This window comes from Nomascus leucogenys, chromosome 4 (assembly GCF_006542625.1).
Source record: "Nomascus leucogenys isolate Asia chromosome 4, Asia_NLE_v1, whole genome shotgun sequence".
In the NCBI taxonomy this organism is placed as follows: domain Eukaryota; kingdom Metazoa; phylum Chordata; class Mammalia; order Primates; family Hylobatidae; genus Nomascus; species Nomascus leucogenys.
The window spans coordinates 133939645-133966285 of record NC_044384.1 but is presented as its reverse complement, the minus strand read 5'-3'; the positions used below and the strand labels follow the sequence as shown (position 1 = coordinate 133966285).

Genomic DNA, 26641 nt, shown 5'->3' with positions numbered 1-26641 from the left:
TCCACATTCCTCTTGGACCATCTCTAAGGTTCTTGAGATGAGGAAGAGTACCTGATTCGATTCTGGTCCTCAGGAACTGGCAAAGGTATAGCATGGAGTGAGACTTAATAAATGCTTCCTCAACAAATTCATTTTTTTAAATGCCAAGAGTAAATGATGTATTTTGATAATGTGTTCTCCCATCATCTATACTGAAGCATTCAGTGCTTAACCCATTTTTACAAGCTTATTTGTCTCTTCAGTCTATTAGAGACTTTTTTCTTTACATCCTTTACAATAATTAGAAACTGTTAGATAGCAAATACCCATTTTAAAAATTTATGGTTAGCCACCAGTTTTACTTGCTTTAGGAGGAACATAAAAACAGATTTTTAGAATATAAATTTACCAAATTGCCGCCCCTTCAGCAGAAACACTGATGAGTCATCATCAAAACTAATAAGCAAGGTTGGGCAAGTAACAGACCAAAATGACTGGGCCACGGCCACAGTGCAGCCAAGGCTTCCTATATTTTGGAAATCAGCTTATTCTTCAGAAATGCATGCCTCACAGCTTTGTTTCTAAACACAGGTTTGCAGACATTTCTGAGTGTGCCTGGAATTACGACAGAAGACCTGTACCTTCACACAGCTGCACTAGAGGAAAGCTTACCCCTGCACCCAAGTATCATTCCCCTGATCTCCCCTATCTCATTGTCACCCCCATCCAGGCCCATCCCCTACACCTAATGGCAGTCAGTCCTCACCAAAGTCTTCCCAATTCCACCATGACTCTTGACGAATGAGCGCTGAGGATAACAAATGCCGATTTCACCAAAAGATTAGTTCCTTTGAAAGTGAGAATAATCCTAACGGTGTGTGACCATTACTATCCCAGTTAATAGATGAGAAGACTACTTAGGTGGTTAAATGGCTTACTTGGGTCACATACCCAGCCGGTGACAGTAAGACCTAGAATCCAAGTGTCTAACCACCCGCCCAGTGTTCCCTCGGCCATGCCACAGAATAGAAACATCTCAGTTAAAGAAAGAAGTATGAGGCTTGGAGGCAGACAGAGTTCAGACTGGAGCTCTTACCAGACAGGAGCTCCTACAGTGGAATGGTGAAAACAGTGCGGATGCAACAAAGACATTTAACTATTTCACCAACAGTCCCGACGTTTAGCTTAACAATAAAGTTTGCCTAAAGTCGTTTTAATTGGATTTCATATCAAGCAATAAAATATACACATCATAGGCAATATTAAAAGTAAAACATAGCAATATTAGGTTGAGAGACTGCAAGTAACACAGGCACTAAATTCTTAAACAGTGACATCAGTACAGGACTTCTCTGAATTACAGTTCTGAAAAGGTGACATTTACCAGTTCATATCGTAGTGTGTAACTTATCTCAGATGTGAAAGATAAAGATTTGAGATCTACTTGTGGGATATTATTGACCTCAGTGGTTTATTTTAAGCTCATGCACTTAGCATAGACTTACGTATAGACAACAGATTTGTTTTTATTCTGTAATTAAAACCATCTTTTATGTAGGGAAAATCTGGAAGGAATAACATTTCCACTTTGCCTTAGATAGTAACACAATCTATTGGATTTGAAGCAAACCTTCACTAATCAACCAATTTACTAAAATACCTCAGAAAACCTGAGTAAGTATATTATATTTAACAACAATAAAAATCAGTAAAAGATGCCTAGCAAAACTAAAATTTCAATGGAAAGATCAAGTGAAGAACAGGGTAGTGTTAATATTAATATCCTATTCTGTAAAACAAAATGGTAGAATGGTGCTTGCCAGGGGCTGGTGGGGAAGGGAAATGGGGAGTTGTTCAATAGGTAGAAAGTTCCAGTTATGCAAGATGAATACATCCTACAGATGTGCTGTACAACTTGTGTTGCAGGAAGCTGGGATTACACGCACACAACACCACACCCGGCTAATTTTTTTGTATTTCTAGTAGAGATGGGGTTTCACCAGGCTGGCCTCAAACTCCTGACCTTAAGTGAGCCACCTGCCTTGGCCTCCCAAAGTCCTGGGATTACAGGTGTGAGCCACTGTGCCCGGCCACAACAGATCATCTTAATAAAAATCCGGACAATAGATTCACATGAAGGTGTGTGTTACACAAGTATTCATGTGCTTACCTAGTAAAGCAACTGCAAGTAATCACAAAGTTCAAACATATACAGAGCCAGAAACACCTGACATCCTGCCACAGAATGAGATGTTCTCAGTAAAAACTGTAAACTAGAGAAAACATCATGTCTCATGATAAGGTATGTTGTTCTGTAGTTGATACAGCCTAGTAGGAACACAGGTGGGAAGAAGAAGAAACTGAGATTGAAGAGGTAGATGTTTACAGGTGGGTGAGATACGGCATTGAATGCCAGACTCGTAGTTTTAGACCTTAATTGTTAGGGATGGATATGGTGGGAAGATGTGGGTTGGGGGGGTCGGGGACGCTGAGGCTTTTTTAGCATTTACATCAGAACTTGATTGTGTGGTAGCAGCGTGCAGAACTGACTGAAGACTGAAATCAGGGAAAAAGATAGGAAGCTAGTGTACCCACATCTGCCAGGGTTAGAGAAGTGAGAATTTTAACTAGAAAATGAAAAGATGATTGAGGTCCATTTGAAATATATCAGTAAGGCACGCAAGTGGCAAGGCAACTAACTACTAAGGTCAGAAAGAGAAAATGCCAAATTAACAGACACAGTTAAAATACAAGACATGAGAATATGTATTTTTTTCCAGTTAATTCAGAGAATATGCCTCTAGCTGTAATTATAAATTGGGTTCCTTAAATACAACTCAACTACATAGAGACAGTTACCATTACAGTAATTATCTACAGTAAGTAGGAATTTTTACAAAATCAGGGGAAACCTAAAAGTGACAAGTTAACAATAAGTTATAAGAGAAATAAATTACACATACTCAAAACCGTGGCTGCAGGTCCACTTCCAATTAAACTTAAAGGACCAAATTCTCTCACCAACACTAAATATACATGTTTAACAATTTAGCTTCAATGGTAGAGTATCATTGTATAAATATTAAATAAACCTGATGGGCTTCTTACCAAATAAGTATTATACAAAATCCATATATTTCCTACGTGCCAGGAAAAAACAGAAAAAGAAATCCCTTACTTTAGTAACAAAAAGGAACTGCACACATAGACACATGCATATGCACTGTTTCTATGAATAAATTTATCAAAAAAGTGCTATTCTGTTGTGAAAATTATAAAAATGAGAAAAATAAAAGTTCTGAACAAGTGTACACATGTGAATTCTTCCATGAATTGATATCTTACTGAATGCTATTGCAATCTGAACCTACATGTGATTGCTTTTAAATGGGGGAAATTGGATTTTTAAAACATGTTAAAGTAATCTAGATAATTAAGAAGAGCCAAACAAAATGTAGAACAGAAAAACATTAAGACTACAATTCAACAACAAAAATACCAAAAAACCCAATTTAAAAAGTGGACAAAGAACTCGAATAGACATTTCTCCAAAGAAGACAACAAATAGCCCACAGGCACATGCAAAGATGCTCAATGTCACTAGTCACTATGGAAATGCAAATCACAATCACCGTGAGATACTACTTTGTACCTAATAGAATGCTATCATCAAAACAAAAAGCAAAAACAAAAAATTAACAAGTGCTGGCAAGGACATGGAAAAACTGGAACCTCTGTGCACTGCTAGCGGGAACATAACATGGTATAGCCACTGTGGAAATGGTATGGCGGTTCCTCCAAAAATCAAACCTGAAGTTACCATATAATCCAACAACTGCATGTCTAGGTACAGATCCAAAAGATGTGAAAGCAGGCTGGGGGTGGTGGCTCGTGCCTGTAATCCCAGGACTTTGGCAGGCTGAGGCAGAGGATCACTGGAGTCCAGCCCTGGAGTTTGAGACCAGTCTGGCGAATATGGTGAAACCCCATCTCTACTAAAAATACAAAAAACATTATCTGGGCATGGTGGCGGGCACCTGTAATTCCAGCTACTTGGGAGGCTGAGGCAGGAGAATCACTTGAGCCTGGAAGGTGGAGGTTACAGTGAGCTGAGATAGTGCCACTGTACTCTGGCCTGGGGGAGAGAGCAAGACTCTGTCTTAAAAAAAAAAAAAAAAAAAAAGTTAAAGACTCGACAAAATATCTGTACAACCATCTTCACAGCAGCATTATTCACAATAGCCAAAATGTGGAAGCAACCCAACTGTTCACAGGCAGATGAACGAATAAACAAAAGGTGGTACAGATATACCGCGGAATACTATTCTGCCTTAAAAAGGAAGTTGACACATGCTACAACATGGATGAACCTTGAAGACATGGTGCTAAGTGAAATAAGCCAGTTACAAATAATGTATGATTCTCCTTCATGATTACTAGAATAGTCAAATGCATATAGACAGAACATAGAATGATGAGTGCCAGGGGCTGAAAGAAACAGAGAACTGGGGGTTAGTAAAATGGATACAGGATTTCAGGGGGGAAAACAAAGTTCTGGAGATGGATACGGAGGATGGCTGCAAAAAATATGAATGTACTTAATGCCACAGAGCTGTACATTTAAAAAATTGTTAAAATGGCACATTCTGTGCAACATATATTTTGCCACAATTTTTTAAGTTAAAACAAAACAAGGAACTTGTGCAACTAGTTGGAGTAAGATATTATAAAATAATAAAAGTCTTACTGGAATAAAACCATACTGACAGATTAATAAGGTGGTATATAAATCTCAGAAATATAAAAATTCAGGATAGGATAGGATAAGGGAGGTATCTTAAATCAACAAAAACATACTTATTTGTGGTATTAAGATATTTGAATTACCAAATTAAAATTTGAGAAGCAGAACAGTACAGTAGTTAAAAGTTGACAACCTCGAGACGATAGATCGTCTAGGTTCAAATGTGGCGCCACCTCACACTGCCTAGTGAGCAGGTTCCTTACCGCTCTGCACTTCTGTTCTCTCATATGTGAAAATGGGGGTGATAGGAGTAGTCCTTACCTCATAGGTTCTTGTGAGAATTAAATGAATTTATAATTTTAAAATGCTTAGAACAGCATCTGGCACAAAGTACCATACAAATATTAGCTTTCAGTGCTCACCATCCACCAAAATAAATTAAATTGGATTACAAAGCAAACGGCTTAAGATGAAACCATAAAAAACAATAATTAAACATAGGTCAGTCTTCTTGAGTAGGGACCATCTTATTATACATAAAAACACAGGAAAAGTTAATGGAAACAATATATTTGACAACATAAAAGTGAAAAAAAAATTAAGAAATCACCATATGCAAAATAAAGACATAAAAACAATAGGCAAAGGAAATGAACAGCAGCAGATCAAAAAAAATCCTATGCCCCCAAATATAAGTGAGCAAAAGCTCTTGATGGAACAATGAATACAAAGAGTTGGTAACTTTTTTTTTTTTTTTTAAGTTTAACCTCACTGTGTCTAACACCTTTCCTGGCGAGCCAACTGTCATTCCTAATCCCCATCTCCATTGCTTAACTCCATAGAAAAGTTTACAAAGTCAAATACTTGCTTCCCAACCTTTCATGCCAGTAGGGGCAAGAGCCAGATCTGGTCTGTGCCAATCAGACATAAGGATGACAGGGCAAGGGGGGAGCTGCTGCACGTGTGTCCCCCTGATAAATGAAGACAGAGGAGGAGGTTCCTGCCCTGAGATGCTGTCCTTTGCTTCCAGCCTTTGAACACAGTCACAGGAAGTGGTGGCATGCACACGGAACTCCTAGCAGCCATATTTTAACTGAAAAGCCAATGACAAAGCCACATGCTGACGTTTGAGACGAGCGGAGAGGCAGTAAGAGGACATTTCTGAATCGTCAAACCTGGAAGGGCCTGCCTCTAGCCCTCCGAGGAATAAACACATACAGCCTCTGGTTTACGTCCACTGGTCGGGTTTTCTGTCACCTGCTGTAAATTGTGTTCTTAACTACGCCATTCTCCTGCCAGCAGTATTGGATGCAGTTGCTTCCTCCTTTCTCCTTGAAAGGCTTTCCTTACTTGGCTTCAGGGATGCCCCTACCTTCCTGGCTGTTCCTTCTTGACTTTCGAGAGTCCAGGGAGCACCCCAGAGCTATCCTTGACCTGTGCTCTCTACACTTACTGCCTTGGGGATCTCATCCAGTCTGGTGGCTTTAAATATCCTCTATATGGTGCTGAATCCTAAATTTATATCCGTAGACCAGATTTCTCCCATGCACTTCAAACTTGCATATCCAGCTTTCCACTCCACACAGCCTCTTATCAATCATTTCAATTTAACTGAGTTTCGGATCTCCTCTTCCCAACATCTGTGTTTCCGCCATCCCTTCCCATCTTGGGTAAAGGCTGCACCATCCTTCCATTGCTCACACCAACATGGTCATGGTCATCCGTGACTCCTCCGTTTGCTCTCACCCCCAATCCAATCTAAGCAAACCTCACTGGCTTTACCTTCAAGCACATACCTAGAATCTGACCAGGCCCCACTGCCACAACCTGGGTCCCAGAAACCATAACCTCTTGCTGTCATCACAGCGACCCCTCCTAACTGATCTCCCTGTTCCTACTTCACCCATATCCAATCTACTCCCATCACAACTATCAGAGTGATCCCGTTAACACTTAAGTCACTCCAGTTCAAGGTCAAAGTCCTAATTATGATTTTCAAGACTATACATGATGCATGCTGGCACGGTGCCTCATGCCCATAATCCCAGCATTTTGGGAGGCTGAGGTGGGTGGATCACCTGAGGTCAGGAGCACAAGACCAGCCTGAACAACATGGTGAAACCCTGTCTCTACTAAAAATACAAAAACTAGCTGGGCATGGTGGCAGGCACCTATAATCTCAGCTACTCGGGAGGCTGAGGCAGGAGAATCGCTTAAACTCGGTAGGTGGAGGTTGCAGTGAGCCGAGATCGTGCCACTGCACTCCAGCCTGGGCAACAGAGCAAGACTCTGTCTCAAAAAAATAAATAAAAAAAAAAACAGCAGACACTGTCTCCATTATATACATAAACATATGTGCATGAGAATATGCAAACAGAAAAGGTACCAAATAGTCATAAATTTTTAAGTTAAAAGCTATTTGGTGGTGGTAAGATGACAGGTGTTTATTTTCTCATTTTTAATTTAAAATGCTATACCTTTAAAATAGCCTACTGGGAACAGAGTAGTGTAAACTTGATAAACTATCCAATTTGCCTGGTTAAATTCAAGACAAGAGGTAAAGAATGAAACGGCCCCACATCCCTTTCTTGACATTGACAAGAGGCTCTCGGTCAGCCTCTTCTTTTTTTTTTTTTTTTTTGAGACAGAGTCTCGCTCTGTCGCCCAGGCTGGAGTGCAGTGGCGCCATCTCGGCTCACTGCAAGCTCCGCCTCCTGGGTTCACATCATTCTCCTGCCTCAGCCTCTCCGAGTAGCTGGGACTACAGGCACCCGCCTTCTTTGTTGACTGCCAGAAAGCCAATCTGTTCTGTCCTAATCACCTGCTGGCCCTCCTCTGTATTTTCACGCCATCTGTACTGACTTTGACCTCGATCTCTACATTCTATATTCTGCGCCGTAACTCCTCTTCTCATTCTACTTTCTAGTACCTTGGTCAAATCCTGAAAAATATCTCAATCCATGTGCATCCTCCTTACTTCTCAGATCTCAGGGGGCAAAAGTTAAACAGCACAAAGCATCAACATTAAACCAAGCCTGGCCCCTACCTATTTAAGAATGTAACTCTATTACATTATATCATCTCCTATATCACAGAAAGAAAAAAATTAAGCAAACTTTAGTATTTATAATTACACCCTCTTCCAAAATCCTACACTTCTTTTTATTAAATTTTAGTACTATAAGAACAAATGTGATGAAAGAAGAACTGTCACCTCTTCTGTTTGGCAGTTAATACCAAGAAGGCAAAAACCACGTCTTACTCATCCCACAATCCCTCAGTGTCTGGCACATGACTTACCTAACATACAAGTTCTATCTATTAAGTAAATACGTTGCAGAACACAGAGTATTTCAGTAACACTCTAGATTCATATGCTGCAAATGTGATTTTAGTATTCCACCTTCTTGAGTTCATCAAGGCAATAGGACTCTGTATAACTATCCTCATTTGCTTAAATTCAAGGGTAAGCTCCCCAGACAAAGGCACAGCAACACAGGTGAGTCATAACAAAAACACGGCAAGTCTTAAGAGTGCAGTAATTTGACAAAGAAGCAAAAAGTCCCACATAGTGAAGTTCTCACGATGACTCGAATTGCACAGAAGCACAGCATTCTCGGTGATGCTGTCAGTACCTGCCTCTGCAAGTATGTTCACAAGATGTCTGTGGCTTCAGGTGGGGATTAAACAAAAATAACTGCCTTAGTCACAGGCCTGGAACATGTGTCCCATAACTACAGGAACATTTTAATTCAGAGGGGAATAAACCACAGACTTAGAGGTGTTACTTCGTTTTCCCAGCTACCGTGCAAAGGAGATGAACAAGGGTCTTCACATGTTCACCAGCAAATTTACTTACCATCTGACACCCATGCTAATAATGCCTGATAAGAACAAAAGAAGGTGCACAGCGAGCCTCCTGGCTCATTAGGAGTCAAGGTTTATGAGCAGAGCTCCATTGAACAATGAGGTGGTGAGATCATTGAGACCTCAAAACTTCACACCAACTTTTGTTTTCTTTTCTTTTCGGAGGGTCTCGCTCTGTCACCCTGGCAAGAGCACAGTGGTGCAATCATAGCTCACTGTAGACTCAAACTCGGGCTCAAGAGATCCTCTCGTCTCAGCCTCTCGAGTAGCTAATAGCTGAGACCACAGGCGGGAGCCACCGGGCCTGTCTCATCTCTTTATGTCAGCTCTTTTCTGGTGGTTTCCTTGGTCTCTATATAGTTTTACTCTTAAACCTCAGGCATGCACATACCCCTCCGAGGTGCTTCCCAGTCTGTAGCCTCCTCCAATTTCACATGCCCCGAACTAAACTCACTATTCTCCTCCAGAAAACTTCTTGCTGCTCTATTCCACATTTCACTTCATGGCACACCACCTATCCAGCCTCTGAAGGTGGCAGCTGGGGAGACACTTGGGACTGTTCACCACCAACAGAAGCGACCAGACACTCTGTCTCCAAATTATTTTAAACATGTACTCTACTATCCATTCCCAAAAAATGTGTAGCACTCGTGCAAGTTTGTGTCAACAGTATTAGAACTAAGGAGCTTCAACCTCCCTCGAGGCAGAGGCTCATCTCTCATTGACCCCGGGACACGTCTGCTCCAGGCATGTTGACTCTGGCCTTGACGTTCCCCAAGCACACGGTATTCTTTGACAACGACACATCTGCACCCTTGGGAACCCCAGGAGCCTCCTCTGCTGGCAAGCTCCTGCAGGCGCATTCCAAACAGTTCAAATGTCACCGCCTCTCCTCCAGTTCTCCCTCACAACGAGTTAGTGTTGCTGCTTTACTGTGGATACAAAGTACTTCGCACAGGTCTCCATTCAAATCAAGCCAAGCAATGTTTTTAAACACCTGTTGTGCAACCAGTACACTGTGCTGGGCCCTGGAAAATATGAAAATAACTAAGAGCTGAACTCTATCCTTATGGATTTCACCGTCTAGAAGGAGATAGACATGTAAGGAAATAATGAGCATACAGCACTATGAATGCAAAGTAGCAGAGAGGCCAGGACAGCTGAGCTGGAATCTGAAGAGCCAAGAGTTTTCATTGTAACGATTTGCTAAGACACCCCCTTATCCCCTCACCCTCCAACCAGTAAGCTCCTTAAGAGGGCATATTTGCTTAATCCTGTTTGTAGTCTCAGAATCTAGTACGCTGCCCAACACAGAGCAGGGGCTCTAAGCACTTCTTGAATGAACGGGCGAGCCTGCACTGTGACATATTAAGCCTACTCAAGAGTCATTCCACAAAGCAATCTTCTCCATAATTACTGCCAAGTGAGAATTGTGTGAAACGCCTGGAAAAGATCAAGCATTTACAAGTGATGATGTTCTTGAGGATGAAGAGGACATGTGCCTCTCAGGCACCCGAATGGCCGTGCTTGGTCGGTCCTGACCTCCTCTGCCCATCCACGTCCTCCAGCCCCCACCACACACAGTGGGTGGTTCACTGTTCCTCACACACCCTACACCCTGCCTCACCTCGGGGCTCTGCACAGCTGGTCACTGTGCCTGGAAAGTCCTCCCACCTGACACCCAAATGCCTCCCTCCTCCTTTCCTTTCAGGTGTTTGCCCAAATGTCACCCTCTCAGTGAGGCCTTTCTTGACCACCCGTTTAAAAATCTAATCTCCTTCACTGCTTTATTCTTTCTTTTTTTTTTTTTTTTTTTTTTTGCTTGTTTTGTGTTTTTTGAGATAGGGTCTTGCTCCGTCACCCAGGCTGGAGTGCAGTGGTGCGACCTCAGCTAGCTGCAACCTCCACCTCCCAGGTTCAAGAGATTCTCCTGCCTCAGCCTCCCAAGTAGCTGAGACTACAGGCACCTGCCACCAAACCCAGCTAATTTTTGTATTTTTAGTAGAGATGGCGTTTCACCACGTTGGCCAGGCTGGTCTCGAACTTCTGACCTCAAGTGATCCATCCGCCTCGGCCTCCCAAAGTGCTGGGATTACAGGCGTGAGCCACCATGCTTGGCCCTTTCCCTTTTATTTTTGGATTCATCATCATGAATCCAAAATGTCTCTAAAATGTGAATAAAATCTAACTTTAATGTGTCACTAATAGATGTTTCTATGTTTGTATGTAATTAAATCACTTTCCTGGATTTGGATTCATCATCATGAATCCAAAAATGTATTTATTTTCTTAATCCCCTTATTAGAATTTAAGCTCCCTAATGGAAGGAATGGGTCTCTTCTGTGCACTTCATTCCAGTACTTAGAAGAGTTCTTAGCACAAGCCAGCCTTCCCCACATTCTCCTTCACACACATGTGGTTTAATGAAGACTTCACTCATGTCTATGAAAGAAGACATGAGTGTGTCAAGTCTTCTGCATGCATGTAAAGGACCAGGGTTAAGAGCCAGGTGGGGCCAGAACACCTGGCCCATTTCCTGTCTCCACCCATTACCCCACTGTGTAACTTCTGACACGTTACTGAAGCTTTCAGACCCTCAACCTCCTCATCTGTAGAATGGGGATAATCACAGTATCCCTACTAGGAGTTATGAGAATTAAATGAGATTATGCATTTAAAAGAGGGCTTAGCACTGTGCTTGGTGCACACAGGCACTCAAAACATGTTAGCGACTAATACTGTTTTTATGAAAAGAGATCCTGATACACGCTCTAAGGAAAGTGATTTAATTACATACAAACATAGAAACATCTATTAGTGACACATTAAAGTTAGATTTTATTCACATTTTAGAGACAGGGTCTTGCTCTGTCACCTAGCCTGGAGTGCAGTGGTGCAATAATAGCTCACTGAACCCTCAACCTCCTGGGCTCAGTGATCCTCCCACCTCAGCCTCCTGAGTAGCAAGGACCACAGGTGTGTGCCACTTGCCCGGCTGATTTTTTTATTTTTTGTAAAGACAGGGTCTCACTCTGTTGCCCAGGCTGGTCTCAATCTCCTGGGCTCAAGTAACCTTCCCACCTCATCCTCCCCAGTTGCTGGGATTACAGATGTGAGCCACCATGTCCAGCCTCAAGTTGGCCTTTAGAGTAACTTATTGGGTAATAACCTCTGATTTTTAGTAATTACTTTATTCAAGTATGTGAAAAATCTCTCATAATTTTGCTTACTATCTCTCTCAAATTCTCATCTAGAAAAGTTTAAAAGGATACGAAAGTATTTGAAGAAGATTTTAAATTCCCTTTAACACGAAATGAATGAAAAAAATCAGTTTACATAAACCATGAAAGTAATAACTTAGCAAGAAAGAAGAGAAAGCTGCGCTGATAGGCAAGTCACTGCAAGTTTCGGACGGACTACTGTCTTGAAAGGAATTTACTTTATTAACCCACAATAAACTCAACTGAAATAGAGTTCCCCTTTTGAAATGTGGTTTCTCTTTCTCTAGAAGAAAACTAAAAACCATCTCTTTCAGGAGGCCTTTCTTCACCGACCCGCCCCTGGACATTCTTCTCACGGGGCCTCTTCCCCACCCATCACCATTCTTTGTGCCGCTTTGTGTGTGCTGCATAAACACGCACTCTCCCCTCCTCGGTTAGCTCACAGGAGTCGCGGGGCAGGGATAGCATTCTGCGCTACTTCTGTAATCCTACCTGGCTCAGGCTGGCCACTGAAACAGCAACTCCTGTGTGTAGAGAAGAACACAGATATTTATCATCTAAAACCTGGGAAAAGCTGGTATTGCCTCCAAAAGAGAGTGAAGGCGGGTCTCTATGAAGATGTCTGAATTGATCATGAAAGATTTACTCAGCAGTTATTTATTCAACAGCATTAATTTTATTTATTATTACTGTATCTTTTATTAAGTTCCGGGGTACATCTGCAGGCTGTGCAGGTTTGTTACGTAGGTAAACGTGGACCATGGTGGCTGGCTTCACCTACTAACCCATCACCTAGGTATTAAGTCCAGCACGTACTAGCTAATTTTTCCTGAAGCAGCATTAACTTTCAATAGCCACATAAAATCATTTACATCAGAGTTAACTGACATCAAGCTTTAAACCAAGGCCTGAAAAGAAAAGTGCCACAGTTTCTAAACCGTTCAGTTGGGCAACAAGAATTTTAATTTTTAAAAAATTAAACGTTAGCCTGGTGTGGTGGTTCATGCCTATAATCTTGGTACTTTGGGAGGCCTAGGAGGATCACTTAAGCCCAGGAGTTCAAGACCAGCCTGGGCAACAAAGTGAGACCCACCCCCCCATCTCTACAAAAAAATATAAAAATCAGCTGGGCATGCTGACACACACCTACGGTCCCAGCTACACGGGAGGCTGACACAGAAGGATTGCTTGAGCCCAGGAATTCAAGGCTGCAGTGATCTATGGTGGAGCCACTGCACTCTGGGATGGATGACAGAGTGACACTGTCTCAAAAAACAAACAGAAAACAAAAAAACAAATTAAACTTTGTTTTATTGTTAAAAATAAAACTCAGGCCAGGTGCAGTGGCTCCCAACTATAATCCCAGCAATTCGGGAAGCCTAGGAAGGTGGATCACCTGAGGTTGGGAGTTCGAGACCAGCTGATCAACATGGAGAAAGCCCATCTCTACTAAAATTACAAAATTAGCCAGGTGTGATGATTCATGCCTGTAATCCTAGCTACTCGGGAGGCTGAGGCAGGAGAATCACTTGAACCTGGGAGGGGGAGGTTATGGTGACCCACGATTGCACTCCAGGCTAGGCAACAAGAGTGAAACTCCATCTCAAAAAAAGATAAATAAAATAAAACTCACGGTCATACTAATAGTATTGAGATTAATAATGTGACGGTTAAGAGCATCACTGGCTGGTCTGAATCCCACCTCTGCCACTTAGCTGTTTAACACTGGACCAATTATTTAACTTTTTTGTGGCAGATTCCTTGTCTATAGAATAGGGATAAGCCTCACAAAGTTATTGTGAGGATTAAATGAATTTACAGATGAAATTACTAAAACTGAGCCTGGAACTCAACATATACTTAACAGTCTGAGCTGCAATCATTCACATTATAATAATTACTATTACAAATAATTTTCACCACTATCTCATCTTATTTCAGTACATTTCCAAAGAAGCAAAGGTACTTTAGATTTGATTTGTTATAATCTCTTATAATCTGGTCTCATATAAATTTCTGCATTTTGACAAGTAAAATGGAACAGCTCTTTGGGAGGCCAGGGTGGGTGGATCACCTGAGGTCAGAAGTTTGAGACCAGCCTGGCCAACATGGTGAAACCCCATCTCTACTAAAAATACAAAAATTAGCTGGGCTTGGTGGTGGGTGCCTGTAAATCCCAGCTACTTGGGAGGGTGAGGCAGGAGAATTGCCTGAACCTGGGAGGTGGAGGTTGTAGTGAGCCAAGATTGCACCATTGCACTGCAGCCTGATCAACAGAGCAAGATTCTGTCTTAAAAAAAAAAAAAAAAGAAAAAGAAAAAGAAAAAGGAACAGCTCCATTGGGTTTAATTACAATTCCTTCTCACATTCATTTTAAAGCTTCAAGAAAATGGCTGTTTCAACACTGGGTCTGCTTTTCTACTTAGGTGTTCTGAAAGGATTTATTGAAAACCCCAAATTGGCTGGAACATTCCTGCCGCTTACCTTTCAGCAGAGTAACTGTGAGTCAGTATGGTGGATATCCATTTGGTTTCAATTTGCTAATACACACAAACACTTCACTGTACAATCAATGGCAACAGGATCACAGGGATCTAAAAGCACATTGTTTCTGCTCCTTGATTTTTCTGTTCTACTTTTAACTCTGTAGTGACTGAGTTTCTTGTCCCCCTCAAGAAACACCTATCAATTTGTTGAGAGAATCCCAAAAAATTAGTTGCTATTAATTTTTCTGTAAAACATAACACGGTAGAATCAAATTAGTCTTCTTAGTCGGCTCGGGCTGCCATAATAGTAATAATACCAGATGGGGTGCCTTAAACAATAGAAATTTGTTTTCTCACAGTTCTGTAGGCTGGAATGTCCAAGATAGGAGTGCCAGCTGATCTGCTTCCCAGCAAGGGCCCTCTTCCTGGCATCCAGATGGCCACATTCTCATTGTACCTCACATGGTGAGGACAGTTCCAGTGTCTCTTCCTCTTTATTATTTTATTATTATTTTTTTTTTTTTGAAAGAGAGTTTCGCTCTTGTTGCCCAGGCTGTAGTGCAATGGCCCGATCTCGGCTCACTGCAACCTCCGCCTCCTAGGATCAAGGAATTCTCCTGCCTCACCCTCCTGAGTAACTGGGATTACAGGCACCTACCACCACTCTCGGCTAATTTTTTTTGTATTTTTAATAGAGATGGGGTTTAGCCACGTTGGCCAGGCTGGTCTCAAACTCCTGACCTCAGGTGATCCACCCGTGTCGGCCTCCCAAAGTGCTGGGATTACAAGCATGAGCCACCACGCCCAGTCCGTCTCTTCCTCTTTTTCTAAGGGCACCACCCCTACTGGATTAGGATCCTACTCTTAGGACCCCGTTTAACTTTCATCACCTCCTCACCGGCCCTGTCTCCAAACACAATCACATCGTCGGTTGGGGCTTCAACATATTAATGTAGAGGGACCAAGTATTCAGACCATAAAAGTCTTCTAACCAGTCAAATATAAAACTCAAATTCAAATCCAGAATGTTTCTGGTTACATTAACTTTTTTTCCATTCAGATACAGAAAACCACCCAGTAAAATGTAATTAGTTTTCAACTCAGACTGAAAAATCTGGATGCATAACTCAGTTATCAAGCTCATTGACACAGGATGACAAAGCTCAAAAACATGTCCTGTCTTTTCACTAAGACTAAACAGATCCACTTTTCTCTAAGAGACATTATGCAACACAGAGTAAAAGGACTTAACAACTGCTTCCCCGCTGGGTGGGACTGATCGCCTACATAGAAGGATTCTTTTTCAGTGTATCCTGGGTATTGGCCTCATTTCTTAAAAGTATGTGTGCTTAGATTTTCTGGGATTCGAGCACCACGAAATTCAGAGAATCATACCAATAACAGCAGTTACTCAGAAAATTAGGCGAGCTCCAAATTGTGGCTAGAAAGGTAAGGGCTGTAAAAGCTGACAGGGTCTTAGATTCTCAGACACTTACACTTTCCAGAGGTGAAGATGAAGCCCAGGGAGAGTGAAAGACTTGCTCAGGTAGCGTATTGGGGCCAGAGTGGAACTAAAACACAGAGCGCCTAACTGCAGGCCAGGGGCCACACTCCAATGCCACCAAGAGACAGGTGCTCCTCACAGAGGAGGAAGGGAGCTGCCCACTCTCTGCAAACACCATGAGCCTTACTGGACAACTACAGTAAGGACCAGACCTTTTTCTTCTCCACCAAGGGACAGGGTTGTACTCTGCTGCCCAGGTTGGAGTACAGTGGCATGATCATAGCTCACTGCAGCCTTGCACTTCTGGGCTCAAGTGATCTTCCTGCCTCAGCCCCCTGAATAGCTGGGACTACAGGTGTACACCAACATGCCCAGCTAATGATTTTTTTGTTTTCATTTTTTTCAGAGACAGGGTCTTGCTATGTTGCCCAGGCTGCTCCTGAACTCCTGGCCCACTTTGGCTTCCCAAAACACTGGGATTTCAGGCATAAACCACCACACCCACCCAGGACTAGAGCTTTCATCTCACTCATGCCTTGACTCCCCAGGTGTGGCAATATCCCAAATAAGAATCACTGTTTCTCCCAGTGGCTTTTGGCTTCTGTTTTTCTCCCAAATGATGAACACGCCAAGCTAATGAATTCCTATTTCCACCCAGATCCTCTGGGGATGGAGCCATGTGCTGCAAATCCCTCCTTCCTCCACGCACGCCTCTGTGGTCGTGTCTCCTTGACCTTGACACTAGGCCTGAATCTAAATAAACAGCCCGTAAAACATTTCTGAGCATTACAGGCTTTCGCACTTGAGGCTTCATGGTAGGGTTGAAAAATGAAACCTACAAATACTAAATTGTAGAGAGGTACAGAGATCTTCTGGGATTTGCTCACTTTCATTAGTTTCCATAAAACATTCTCACATGTGTGGACACATAACTATTTTCACAAGGGAACTTACTTCTAAACTGATTTGACATGACTTTAATTTGCTCAAGGTTGTACCGGCAGAAATAAGGTGTGTTCTTTGCAAAGTGTTCTCAGTCAACTGGAATGGCTAGCAGGCTTTGCATCCCTGTGACACAGGGTTGACTTTTCCATTCCTTTGTAACACAAATCTGTACGTCTGCCAAATTTAGTATGAAACTTAATAGCTATTCTTGAGGCGCTCAAATTTCATTGGCCTAACATGACTTTAAAAGTACAAATTGTAAGATACAAGCCAACATAAATAAAAGTTCACGTTAGAAAAATTTAACTTTTTAGTCACCCTCATATCCCTCCTAAATCCATCATACATCTTTCAGTAAAATTAAAAAAAAAATCAATCTCTTCACGTGTATTGAGGGCACACTATGGACCTACTGTACAACACTTCAGCACTGTTAAGCACTTAACCCTTTGAAAAAAATTAATGAAATGATTCGAATTTACAACAGCCCCCCAATTGTATATTTATGTATACATCCTTCTGAATAGCTTCTAAGATGGTTTATACACCTATACCTCTCTCCTCAACTAGGCTTTGCCTTGCTCAAAGATAAGGGACATATGCTGTTGTCATCTACCTTCTCTGCTCAGGATGCTGGTCCACAAAAGGGTGAATGCTTTAGTGACACAAGGCATTAGACCTATAAACATGACTGTCAAATTTTACATTCAAATAACTCAAACTATTGAACTGTTTTATTCTTACCAGAACTGGACACACGCCTGATCCTCTGAGGAGATACGGCTCGATCAGCACTGGGATTTCTATTGTCGCTGTTCCGCCTCCAACAGGAAACAGGGGGCCCCACTTTGGCTTTTGGAGCAGCTATTTGCCTCAAACCGCAGGAGTCAGGCTTGGGTATATTCCTACCTGAGGTGGTGGTTGTTTTTGAAGCAGAGCCCTGTGAAAATAACAGTTAAGACTGTAAACCGAAAATAAAATCCTAAGCCTGCCATCTGATTGAATGGGCCCCTCCTCTAGGCCAAGGGAATTCCAAAGAAACCTAAAAAACAAGTTCAGGCCATGATGGCAAAGAGGTCAGACATGCCTCGTTATACTCTCCTCCCTTTAGAATTCAGGCACAACTGAGCAGCATTAACATTAAAACAGAGACCTTAATTCAGACAAAACAGACTCTTCATAGCAAAAAGACACTAAATTCCAACCTGACTCTAGTATAGCATCACACGACAGACAGCAAGCCCTGAAGGAAACTGAAATATTTTACCCCAAAAATATTTTTCTTTAACACATTTTGAAACGGCCCTGCAAAGCTGTCTCTTGTAAGGGCAAATTTACATTCCGAAGAGAATCTTCTTCCCTTCCCAGATCTTTGGTCTCAAAGAAATTAGCTGAGAGTCTAGCACCTTTTAAAAGTCTAAATAGGTAATATTTGCCATCTATTGCCTTTAAAGGCAGCCACCTATGAGATTTCATCTACATAATAAGAACCTTGGTCTCCACAGCCCCTTATCTTATCTTAGCCAAGACACTCCTTTCTATTGATTCCAGGTCTTTGGATAATAACTTCTTTTGTTTTTTGTTTTTTTGACAGGGAGTCTCGCTCTATCGCCCAGGCTGCAGTGTAGTGGCATGGTCCCAGCTCAGTGCAACCTCTGCCTCCTGGGTTCAAGCGATTCTCCTGCCTCAGCCTCCTGAGTAGCTGGGATTATGGGTGCACGCCACCATCAATCTTTTTACTTTTAGTAGAGACGGCTAATTTTTGTATTTTTGTAGCTAATTTTTGTATTTTTTTTTGGTATTTTATTTTTAGTAGAGATGGGGTTTCACCATGTTTTTGTTTTTGTTTTGTATTTTTTGTATTTTTAGTAGAGATGAGGTTTCACCATGCTGGGCAGGCTGGTCTCAAACTCTAGACTTCGTCATCTGCCCGCCTTGGCCTCCCAAAGGGCTGGGATTACAGGCGTGAGCCAATAACTTAATTCTTTAAACGAACTGCCAATCAGTAAATCTTTGAATCCACCTATGATCTCTAAGTTCCTACTTCAAGATGTCTCATCTTCCCAGACCAAACTAATGTATATCTCAAATGTATTGACTGATGTCTCTTGTCTCCCTAAAATGGATAAAATCAAGCTATAACCCAAACATCCAGGCACATGTTCTCATGACCTCTTAAGGATGTGTCATCGGCCATGGTCCTCATATTTGGGTCAGAATAAGTCTCTTCAAATGTTTTAGAGTTTGGCTTTTTTCATTAACGAAATTTTAATCCAGATCATACCTTCCCCATACCACTTCCCTGTGGTATTAGCTTTGCGAAAGGAACAATTTCTAAGTGGACGTGTACAGCTGTCCCTTGGTATCAAAAATGATTAGTTCCAGGGACCTGGCAGATATCAAAATCCATGGACACTCAAATCTCTTACATGAAATGGTGTAAGGTTTGCATACAACCTATGCACATCCTCTCATATACTGTAAATCATCTCCACATTACTTACAGCATCTACCTATTACTTGTTTCAGGTGGATTCAACATAGTATTCAGCACGTAGTAAGTTCAAGTTTTGCTTTTTGAAACACTGCAAACTTTTTTTCTGAATATTTTCAATCCAAGTTTCTCTCAATCCACAGATGTGGAGCCTGCAGATACAGAGGGCTGACTGTATTCAATTTTGCATTTTTACTATGAAACAATTAAAACTCTTCACAGCTTACTCTTTAATTCACCATATTCTGCCTTTGTACCCATTAGTGAGAGTGTACTCAAGATCACCAGTGTCACAAGTTAAATTCGAGCTAGTTTTCAATCCTTTCCCTGGGGGCTCTCTCTACCGCATCCAACATTAACAACTCCATTCTCTGGTTTCCTGACAAAGCTCTTTCCTGGTTTTCCTTCTACCTGTCCGGTCATTCTTTTTCTGGGTCCTATTCTTCTGCACCTTTGGAAGCTAGTGATACAATTTGGATCTGTGTCCCCACCCAAATCTCACATCGAATTGTAATCCCCAGCGCTGGTGGAAGGGCCTGGTGGGAGGTGACTGGATCATGGAAGCAGACTTCCCCCTTGCTGTTCTCATGATAGTGAGTTCTTATAAGAGCTGGTTGTTTAAAAGTGTGTGTCACCTTCCCCCCTCACTCTCTTTCTCCTCCTCTAGTCATACAAGACACATCTGCTTCCCCTTTGCCTTTGGGCCTGGACTGTAAGTTTCCTGAGGCTTCTGCAGCCTTGCTTCTGTACAGCCTGTGGAACTGTGAGTCAATTAAACCTCTTTTCTTTATAAATTACCCAGTCTCAGGTAGTTCTTTATATGGCAATGTGAGAACAGACTCATACAGCTAGTCTTCATGAAGACCTAGCCTTGGCCGTGTTCTCCTTCCTCACCATGTATTCTTCCTACATGATCTTGGCTGCTGTTTCAGTTGCCACGTGTACGCTGGTAAATCCAAATCCACATGTTCAACCAGTACTCTCTCCTGAGTTTCCCATACACCTAACTTCTTCCTATACATCCCAGCTCGGCATCCTTCAAGCACCTCTACGTATTAGTCCATTTTCACAATGCTGATAAAGTCACACCTGAGACTGGGTAATTTATAAAGAAAAAGCAGTTTAACGCACTCATAGTTCCACGTAGCTAGGGAGGCTTCACAGTCATGGCAAAAGGTGAAAGGTTCATCTGACATGGCAGCAGACAAGAGAGAATAAAAGCCAAGTGAAAGCAGTTTCCCCTTATAAAACCATGAGATCTCATGAGACTTATTCACTACCACAAGAAGAGTATGGGCGAAACCGCCCCCATGATGCAATTATCTCCCACCAGGTCCCTCTCACAATATGTGGGAATTACAGGAGCTACAATTCAAGATGAGATTTGGGTGGTGACACAGCCAAACCATGTCACTCAACTTACTAACATATAGCCCTTATAGAATACTATTCTAAATTCTAAGTATATGTATCAATTCACTTAACCCTCATAATAATCCTGTGAAGTTGGTAGGTTTATTTTACCCCATTTTAAAGAACATGAAACATTTTCTAAAATTAAACTCACTTTCCTATCTATCTCAAAACTTATCTCTTCCCATATTCACCACAACATACCCAGGCACCCAACTTCAACAATGAAAGCTATTTCTCTTTTCCATCTGCTGTCATTTCTCACCAAGATTACTGAAACCATGTCCTCAGGATCTTTCTGGTCTCTTTAGCTTTCAATTCATCTTTTATCTGCCTGCTAGGGCAATCTCTCTCAAACTCAAATAGGGTTAGACACCTTCTGTCTGTCTTCCAGGTAACATCTCTTCTTCACAAGACCCAGCAATCCTTTTGCATATGGAAGCCCCTGCCATCCTCCTCACCTTCTTCCCTACTCCTCAGGATTCTATAATCCCAGCTCCCATCACACCTACTACCTAGAGCCCCCTAAATCAGAAAATCTTCTCATATTTCTTCATCTTTCTACGTGATATTCCTCTACCCAGAATACTTGCCCTTCAAGTTCCAGCTAGTGACAACATGTGATGTCCCCATAAGCCTTCCTTGACAACTCTGCCCATCACCACATCTTGTTCCCCCTCCTGCAGCACAGCAGTCTACTCACACTCCCAACTTAGCAATCAACATACCCTTGCTGGTTTACTATATTGATAGAGGCAGGAGGCAGAGAAATTCTAGGCAGACAGGGGCAGGTCCCCAGCAAAACCCCACCTTCAAGGCAAAAACCCTGAAACCCACCGCCCAAAGTGAGAACTTCTATCCCTGTATGCCCACTCTCTCCTAATTAGTTCTTTCTGAATAATGTCTTTTTACCAACTGAATGTTGCCTTTTCCAAAACTACCTATGGCCTTCTCCGCCCCCACATCCCATTCCTGTAAAGACTCCAGATTCACTCGGTAGAGGAGACAAGCGGCTTGACTGATTTATTAGTCCATTTTCACGCTGCTGATAAAGACACACATGAGACTGGGCAACTTAAAAAAGAAAGAGGTTTAATTGGACTTAAACCTACAGGATTTAAGTGTGTGGCTGGGGAAGCCTCACAATCATGGTGGAAGGCAAGAAGGAGCAAGACATGTCTTACATGGACGGCAGCAGGCAAAGAGAGCTCGTGCAAGGAAACTCTCCCTTATAATAACCATCAGATCTCACGAGACTTAATCACTATTATGAGAACAGCATGGGAAAGACCTGCCCCCCATGATTCAATTCCCTCCCACTGGGACCTTCCCACAACATGTGGGAATTCAATATGAGATTTGGGTGGGGACACAGCCAAACCATATCAACTGAAGACATCAGAGGACAACTGAGTCTACTGTCATATCACCCTGAACACACCCAATCTCGTCTGATCTTTGAAGCTAAGCAGGGTCAGGCCTGGTTAGTACTTGGATGGCAGACAGACAGCTGGACTTTGGAGGAGAGATGGCTTAGCTTTGGAGAAGAGCCAACTGGAGATGGCCAGACTTCAGGGAAGATTATCTGCCTGTCCTGTCCCCTCTTCAGCTACCCTCTCTGCTGGGAGCCACTTTCATCCCTACATAAAATTATCTGCCTCCACCATCCTTCAAGTGTCCATGTGATCCAATTCTTCTTGGACAGTGGACAAGAGCTTGGGACCCACCAAGTTTGGGTACCCAAAAAAGGTTATCACACTGACCCTTTGCCCTCGCTACTGGAGGGCAGCTGCCCCACACAATGAGGCAAAGGTCCCACTGAGCTGATGACACACCGCTGTCCATGGATGGTGGAGCCAAGAGAACACTGTAACATGCCCTCTGGGGCTTTGGGGGTCACAGACACCACCACCTGGGCACCACTGCAGGGCCTGCACAGAGTCTGCTCCTGCTGGTGCTCAAAGTGGCTGGCTGGCTGGATCCTGTACTCACCTGCCCACACACTCCTGCCCCCAAGAGGTTGAGCATGGCGGGCTGAATAAATGGGGCGGGCCCACTGCAAGTTTTACAAATGGGTTGAGAAAAACTCCTGCAACAGTATTACCCACTGCACTAGGCATGTAGACAGGGTATCTTTTATCCCTATATCCTAACAATCATCACCATATATACAATACATAGTGGGCACCCAATAAATGTTTCCATTCTACATACAGGAAATGGAAGCCTGAGCCTTACAGTGTGAATTCCACCACCAAACTAAAATTTGCATTCTCCCTTCAGATTAATGTAATGCAAAAATAAAATTCGAAGCCCCCCCAACCATCTGAAGGCACCACTTCTCTCGGCCAAGGGCATTCCAAGGTTAACCTGAAAAACTAGTTCAGGATATGAAAGGAAGGGGTAGTCAGACATAATTATACTCTCCAAACGTGTGGGATTCAGGCACAGCTGACCAGCATTAACGTCAACAAAGACCTTAAGACTGATAGAACAGACTGTTTTAAGTCTGATAAGAAACATTTACAATCAACTCCCACTGAAGCGGGCTACCTGAAGGTTTCATCTGCATGATAAAACCTTGGTCTCCATAGCTCCTTATCTTAACCCAGACATTCCTTTTTGTTGATTCCAGGTCTTTGACTCTTTGAACCAACTGCCAATTAGAAAATCTTTACCCTGGGATGGTGGCTCAAACCTGTAATCCCAGCACTTTGAGAGGCCAAGGTGGGCAGATCACATGAGGCCAGAAGTTCGAGACCAGCCTGGCCAACACGACGAAAGCCAGTCTCTACTAAAAATACAAAAAAATTAGCTGGGTGTGGTGGTCCTCACCTGTAATCCCAGCTACTCAAAAGGCTGAGGCAAGAGAATCACGTGAACCCGGGAGGCAGAGACTGCAGTGAGCCGAGAGATCACACCACTGCAACCCAGCCTGGGCAACAGAGAATCTGTCTCAAAAAAAAAAAAAGAAAAAGAAAAAGAAAAAGAAAATCTTTAAATCTGCCTGTGACCTGGAAGCTGCCTCCACTTCCAGTTGTCTCTCCTTTCTAGACAGAACCAACATATACCTTACATGTGCTGATTGACGTCTTATGTCTCCATAAAATGTGTAAAACCAAGCTGTACCTGGATCACCTTAGGCATATCTTCTCAGGATCTCCTAAGGGCTGTGTCATGGGCCACTGGTCACTCATATTTGGCTCAGAATAAATCTCTTCAAATATATTACAGAGTTTGACACTTTTTTTGACACAAAGAATAACTGAGCCCAACAGAGACTTAGTAACCTGCCTGAGGTCACTTTGCCGAGTAAATGGTGGAGCTACAATTTGAAAGTACTCCAAAATCCGTGCTTGTAAAGCAGCACGTTCCCCGCCATCACTCCTTTCTTTAATAAATCACAAGTGTTAATTTCCAATAGATATACATAAAGCCCAATGCCGATGGCAGTCGAATTCATACATTAGCTGAATTCAACAATAACTTAGCAGGCCAATCACCCATGAGAACAGCTGGAGGTCATGTTTTGGCACTGGAGAACAATACAGAATTGGCCAAGAAAAGCAAGTGACTGTACACAAACTAACAAAGATCTTCTGTCTTTGGCTAGGTTAAATTAAAGCTGGCTAAATGCATCTCCCAGAGAAAAATCTTCTTTTAAAAAGTAACCCAAAAGTTAACCTCCCAGAGAAAACCTTCTTTTAAAAAGTAAGGCAAACTTCTCATCAATTTATAAAAGTGAATCTTCAGCAAATCACTTGTTTTGCCTTTCAGAGCCAACATTCCAAAAATTTTGAAACCCTATGGTGTATGGAGCAGAAAAGGCCAGGATTCAAGTGAGGGCTCTGAGTGTGAATCCCAATTTTACTATTTACCAGCTGTGTGAGTTTTAAGTGACCTCACTGAAGTATTAAAATATCGACAACAATTGCCCTGTTGTTATTGGGAAGAGTAAATAACAATGTATATAAAGCATCTGAGCACTACAGGGCCCATTAAATGGCATAATATAACTAAGGCACCTGAGCAAAGTGCCTAACCCAGAGCAAGCACTGAATAAATATCAATTCCTTTCCTTTTAGGTAAGTCTCCACTCCCTTTATCTCACACACTATCATGAACACATAACCTCTGTTGTGAGGAGCTACATTTAGCCCCGTTTCAAATAAAAATCAAGCTCCTTCTTCCAAATAAGAACTTTTCTAATGATTTAAATACACCCTGACCACCAATAAGCTTTGAAGTTGCAGGCAGCCTAGGGATTCAGTAAACTCCAGGCCTAAGGCAGGCCAAGGGCCAACAGGGCAACAGTAAAAATTAACATCCGGCTGGGCACGGTGGCTCATGCCTGTAATCCCAGCACTTTGGGAGGCCGATGTGGGCAGATCACTTGAGGTCAGCAGGTCGAGACCAGCCTCATCAACATGGTGAAACCCCATCTCTAAAAAAAATACAAAAAATTACCCAGGCGTGTGCACCTGTAGTCCCAGCTACTTGGGAGAATTGCGTGAACATGGGAGGCAGAGGTTGCAGTGAGCCGAGATCGCGCCACTGTACTCCAGCCCGGGCAACAGAGGAGACTCCATCTCAAAGAAAAAGAAAATTAACATCCCTCCAGGATGGTCTCTTCATCAATCCAGGGCAGTAAGAGCCTTTGAGTGCTGCTGAAGTGACCAACAGGCATTCATGTTTCAGGAAAACACGCAGCGAATTCATTTAGCTCTCCACAGTAAGTGCAAAGCCAGCGGCCTATGAGGGTCTGCCCAGACACTTTCCAGTCCTCCTTCCCACCCAGAGACATGGAAATGTGAAAGAGGTAAACTAGCAAAATTAGAGAGCACTGTGCTTCAGACATGATCACGAAAAAAGAGTAGGCCGGGGGCAGTGGCTCACGCCTGTATTCACAGCACTTTGGGAAGCCGAGGCGGGAGGATCACGAGGTCAAGAGATCAAGACCATCCTGGACAATATGGTGAACCTCGTCTCTACTAAAAACACAAAAATTAGCTGGATGTGGTGGTGCGCGCCTGTAGTCCCAGCTACCTGGGAGGCTGAGGCAGGAGAATTGCTTGAACCTGGTAGGCGGAGGTTGCAGTGAGCCGAGATCGTGCCACTGCACTCCAGCCTGGCGACAGAGCAAGAACAAGACTCTGTCTTTAAAAAAAAAAAAAAAAGAGTAAGTCCCTTATGCCAGTTGATAAGCAAAAGTGACAGCACTGCGAATATAGCACAATCTTTCAGGACTTACAAAGTATTTCATATCTAATTACGAATCCTAACTGCCAGATTCCTAAGGCGAAAAGTGCTGCTTCTCCAAGACGTACTAGGATCCATTTCAACCTGTTGATTCTATCCTTACTTCAAAACCACATCAGGAGCCTGAAAAACAGGCTTTCAAGCTGCACAGGGGCAATATGACCCTAAGACTAAATGCACAAATCAGGAAAACTTTTAGTTTCAAAATTACACAACCAATTTAAATTCAAGACAAATGTCATTAAAAAAACTTTATGATAGAGTTTTTGGTAGCTGGGGACTGACACACCAAAAAAAGTCTCCCATTATTCAAGAGAATAAACATCGTGTTTCTATGTATATCTATGAATGCCAAACTAAGAATGTTGATTAGAATTAAGAGCGTGTTGTAATTTAATTTTCCAAAAAAATTAAAATTATAAATGATATGAGTTTTCTAAGTTTGACTTCAAGATAACTTAAAAACTAAATCTGAGTTTTGAAACAATGGATGAACTCCTCAGTTTAGAAATCACTGTGGTGTACCCTTCTTCCAAATAGAGAAGACTGGTTGTTAAAGCCCAAACATGTCTAACTGATGTTTTAGATAATCAAGAATATCTTCAGTCTTTCCTAACCTTGTCTTCTAAAGGGACCTGACAGTTCCTTCCTGTGTGGCCCCTATGCACCCTGAAGACACACCTAAGTCAGCCCTTCTGCACTTGCTATTCTATGTGCTTCATTCCTCTT

General features: G+C 42.4%; 1 protein-coding gene across 4 annotated transcripts in view; it reads right to left on the bottom strand.

Moving 5' to 3' along the window:
• The window catches only part of MTUS1 (microtubule associated scaffold protein 1), a 158043-nt gene that overhangs the window by 81354 nt on the left and 50048 nt on the right, over positions 1-26641 (bottom strand). For all 4 annotated transcript variants that reach the window (XM_030812320.1, XM_030812319.1, XM_030812322.1 and 1 more), the window contains exon 3: positions 17491-17686. In XM_030812320.1, coding sequence (XP_030668180.1) covers positions 17491-17686 — 196 coding nt within the window. The remainder of the gene's footprint in view (positions 1-17490; positions 17687-26641) is intronic.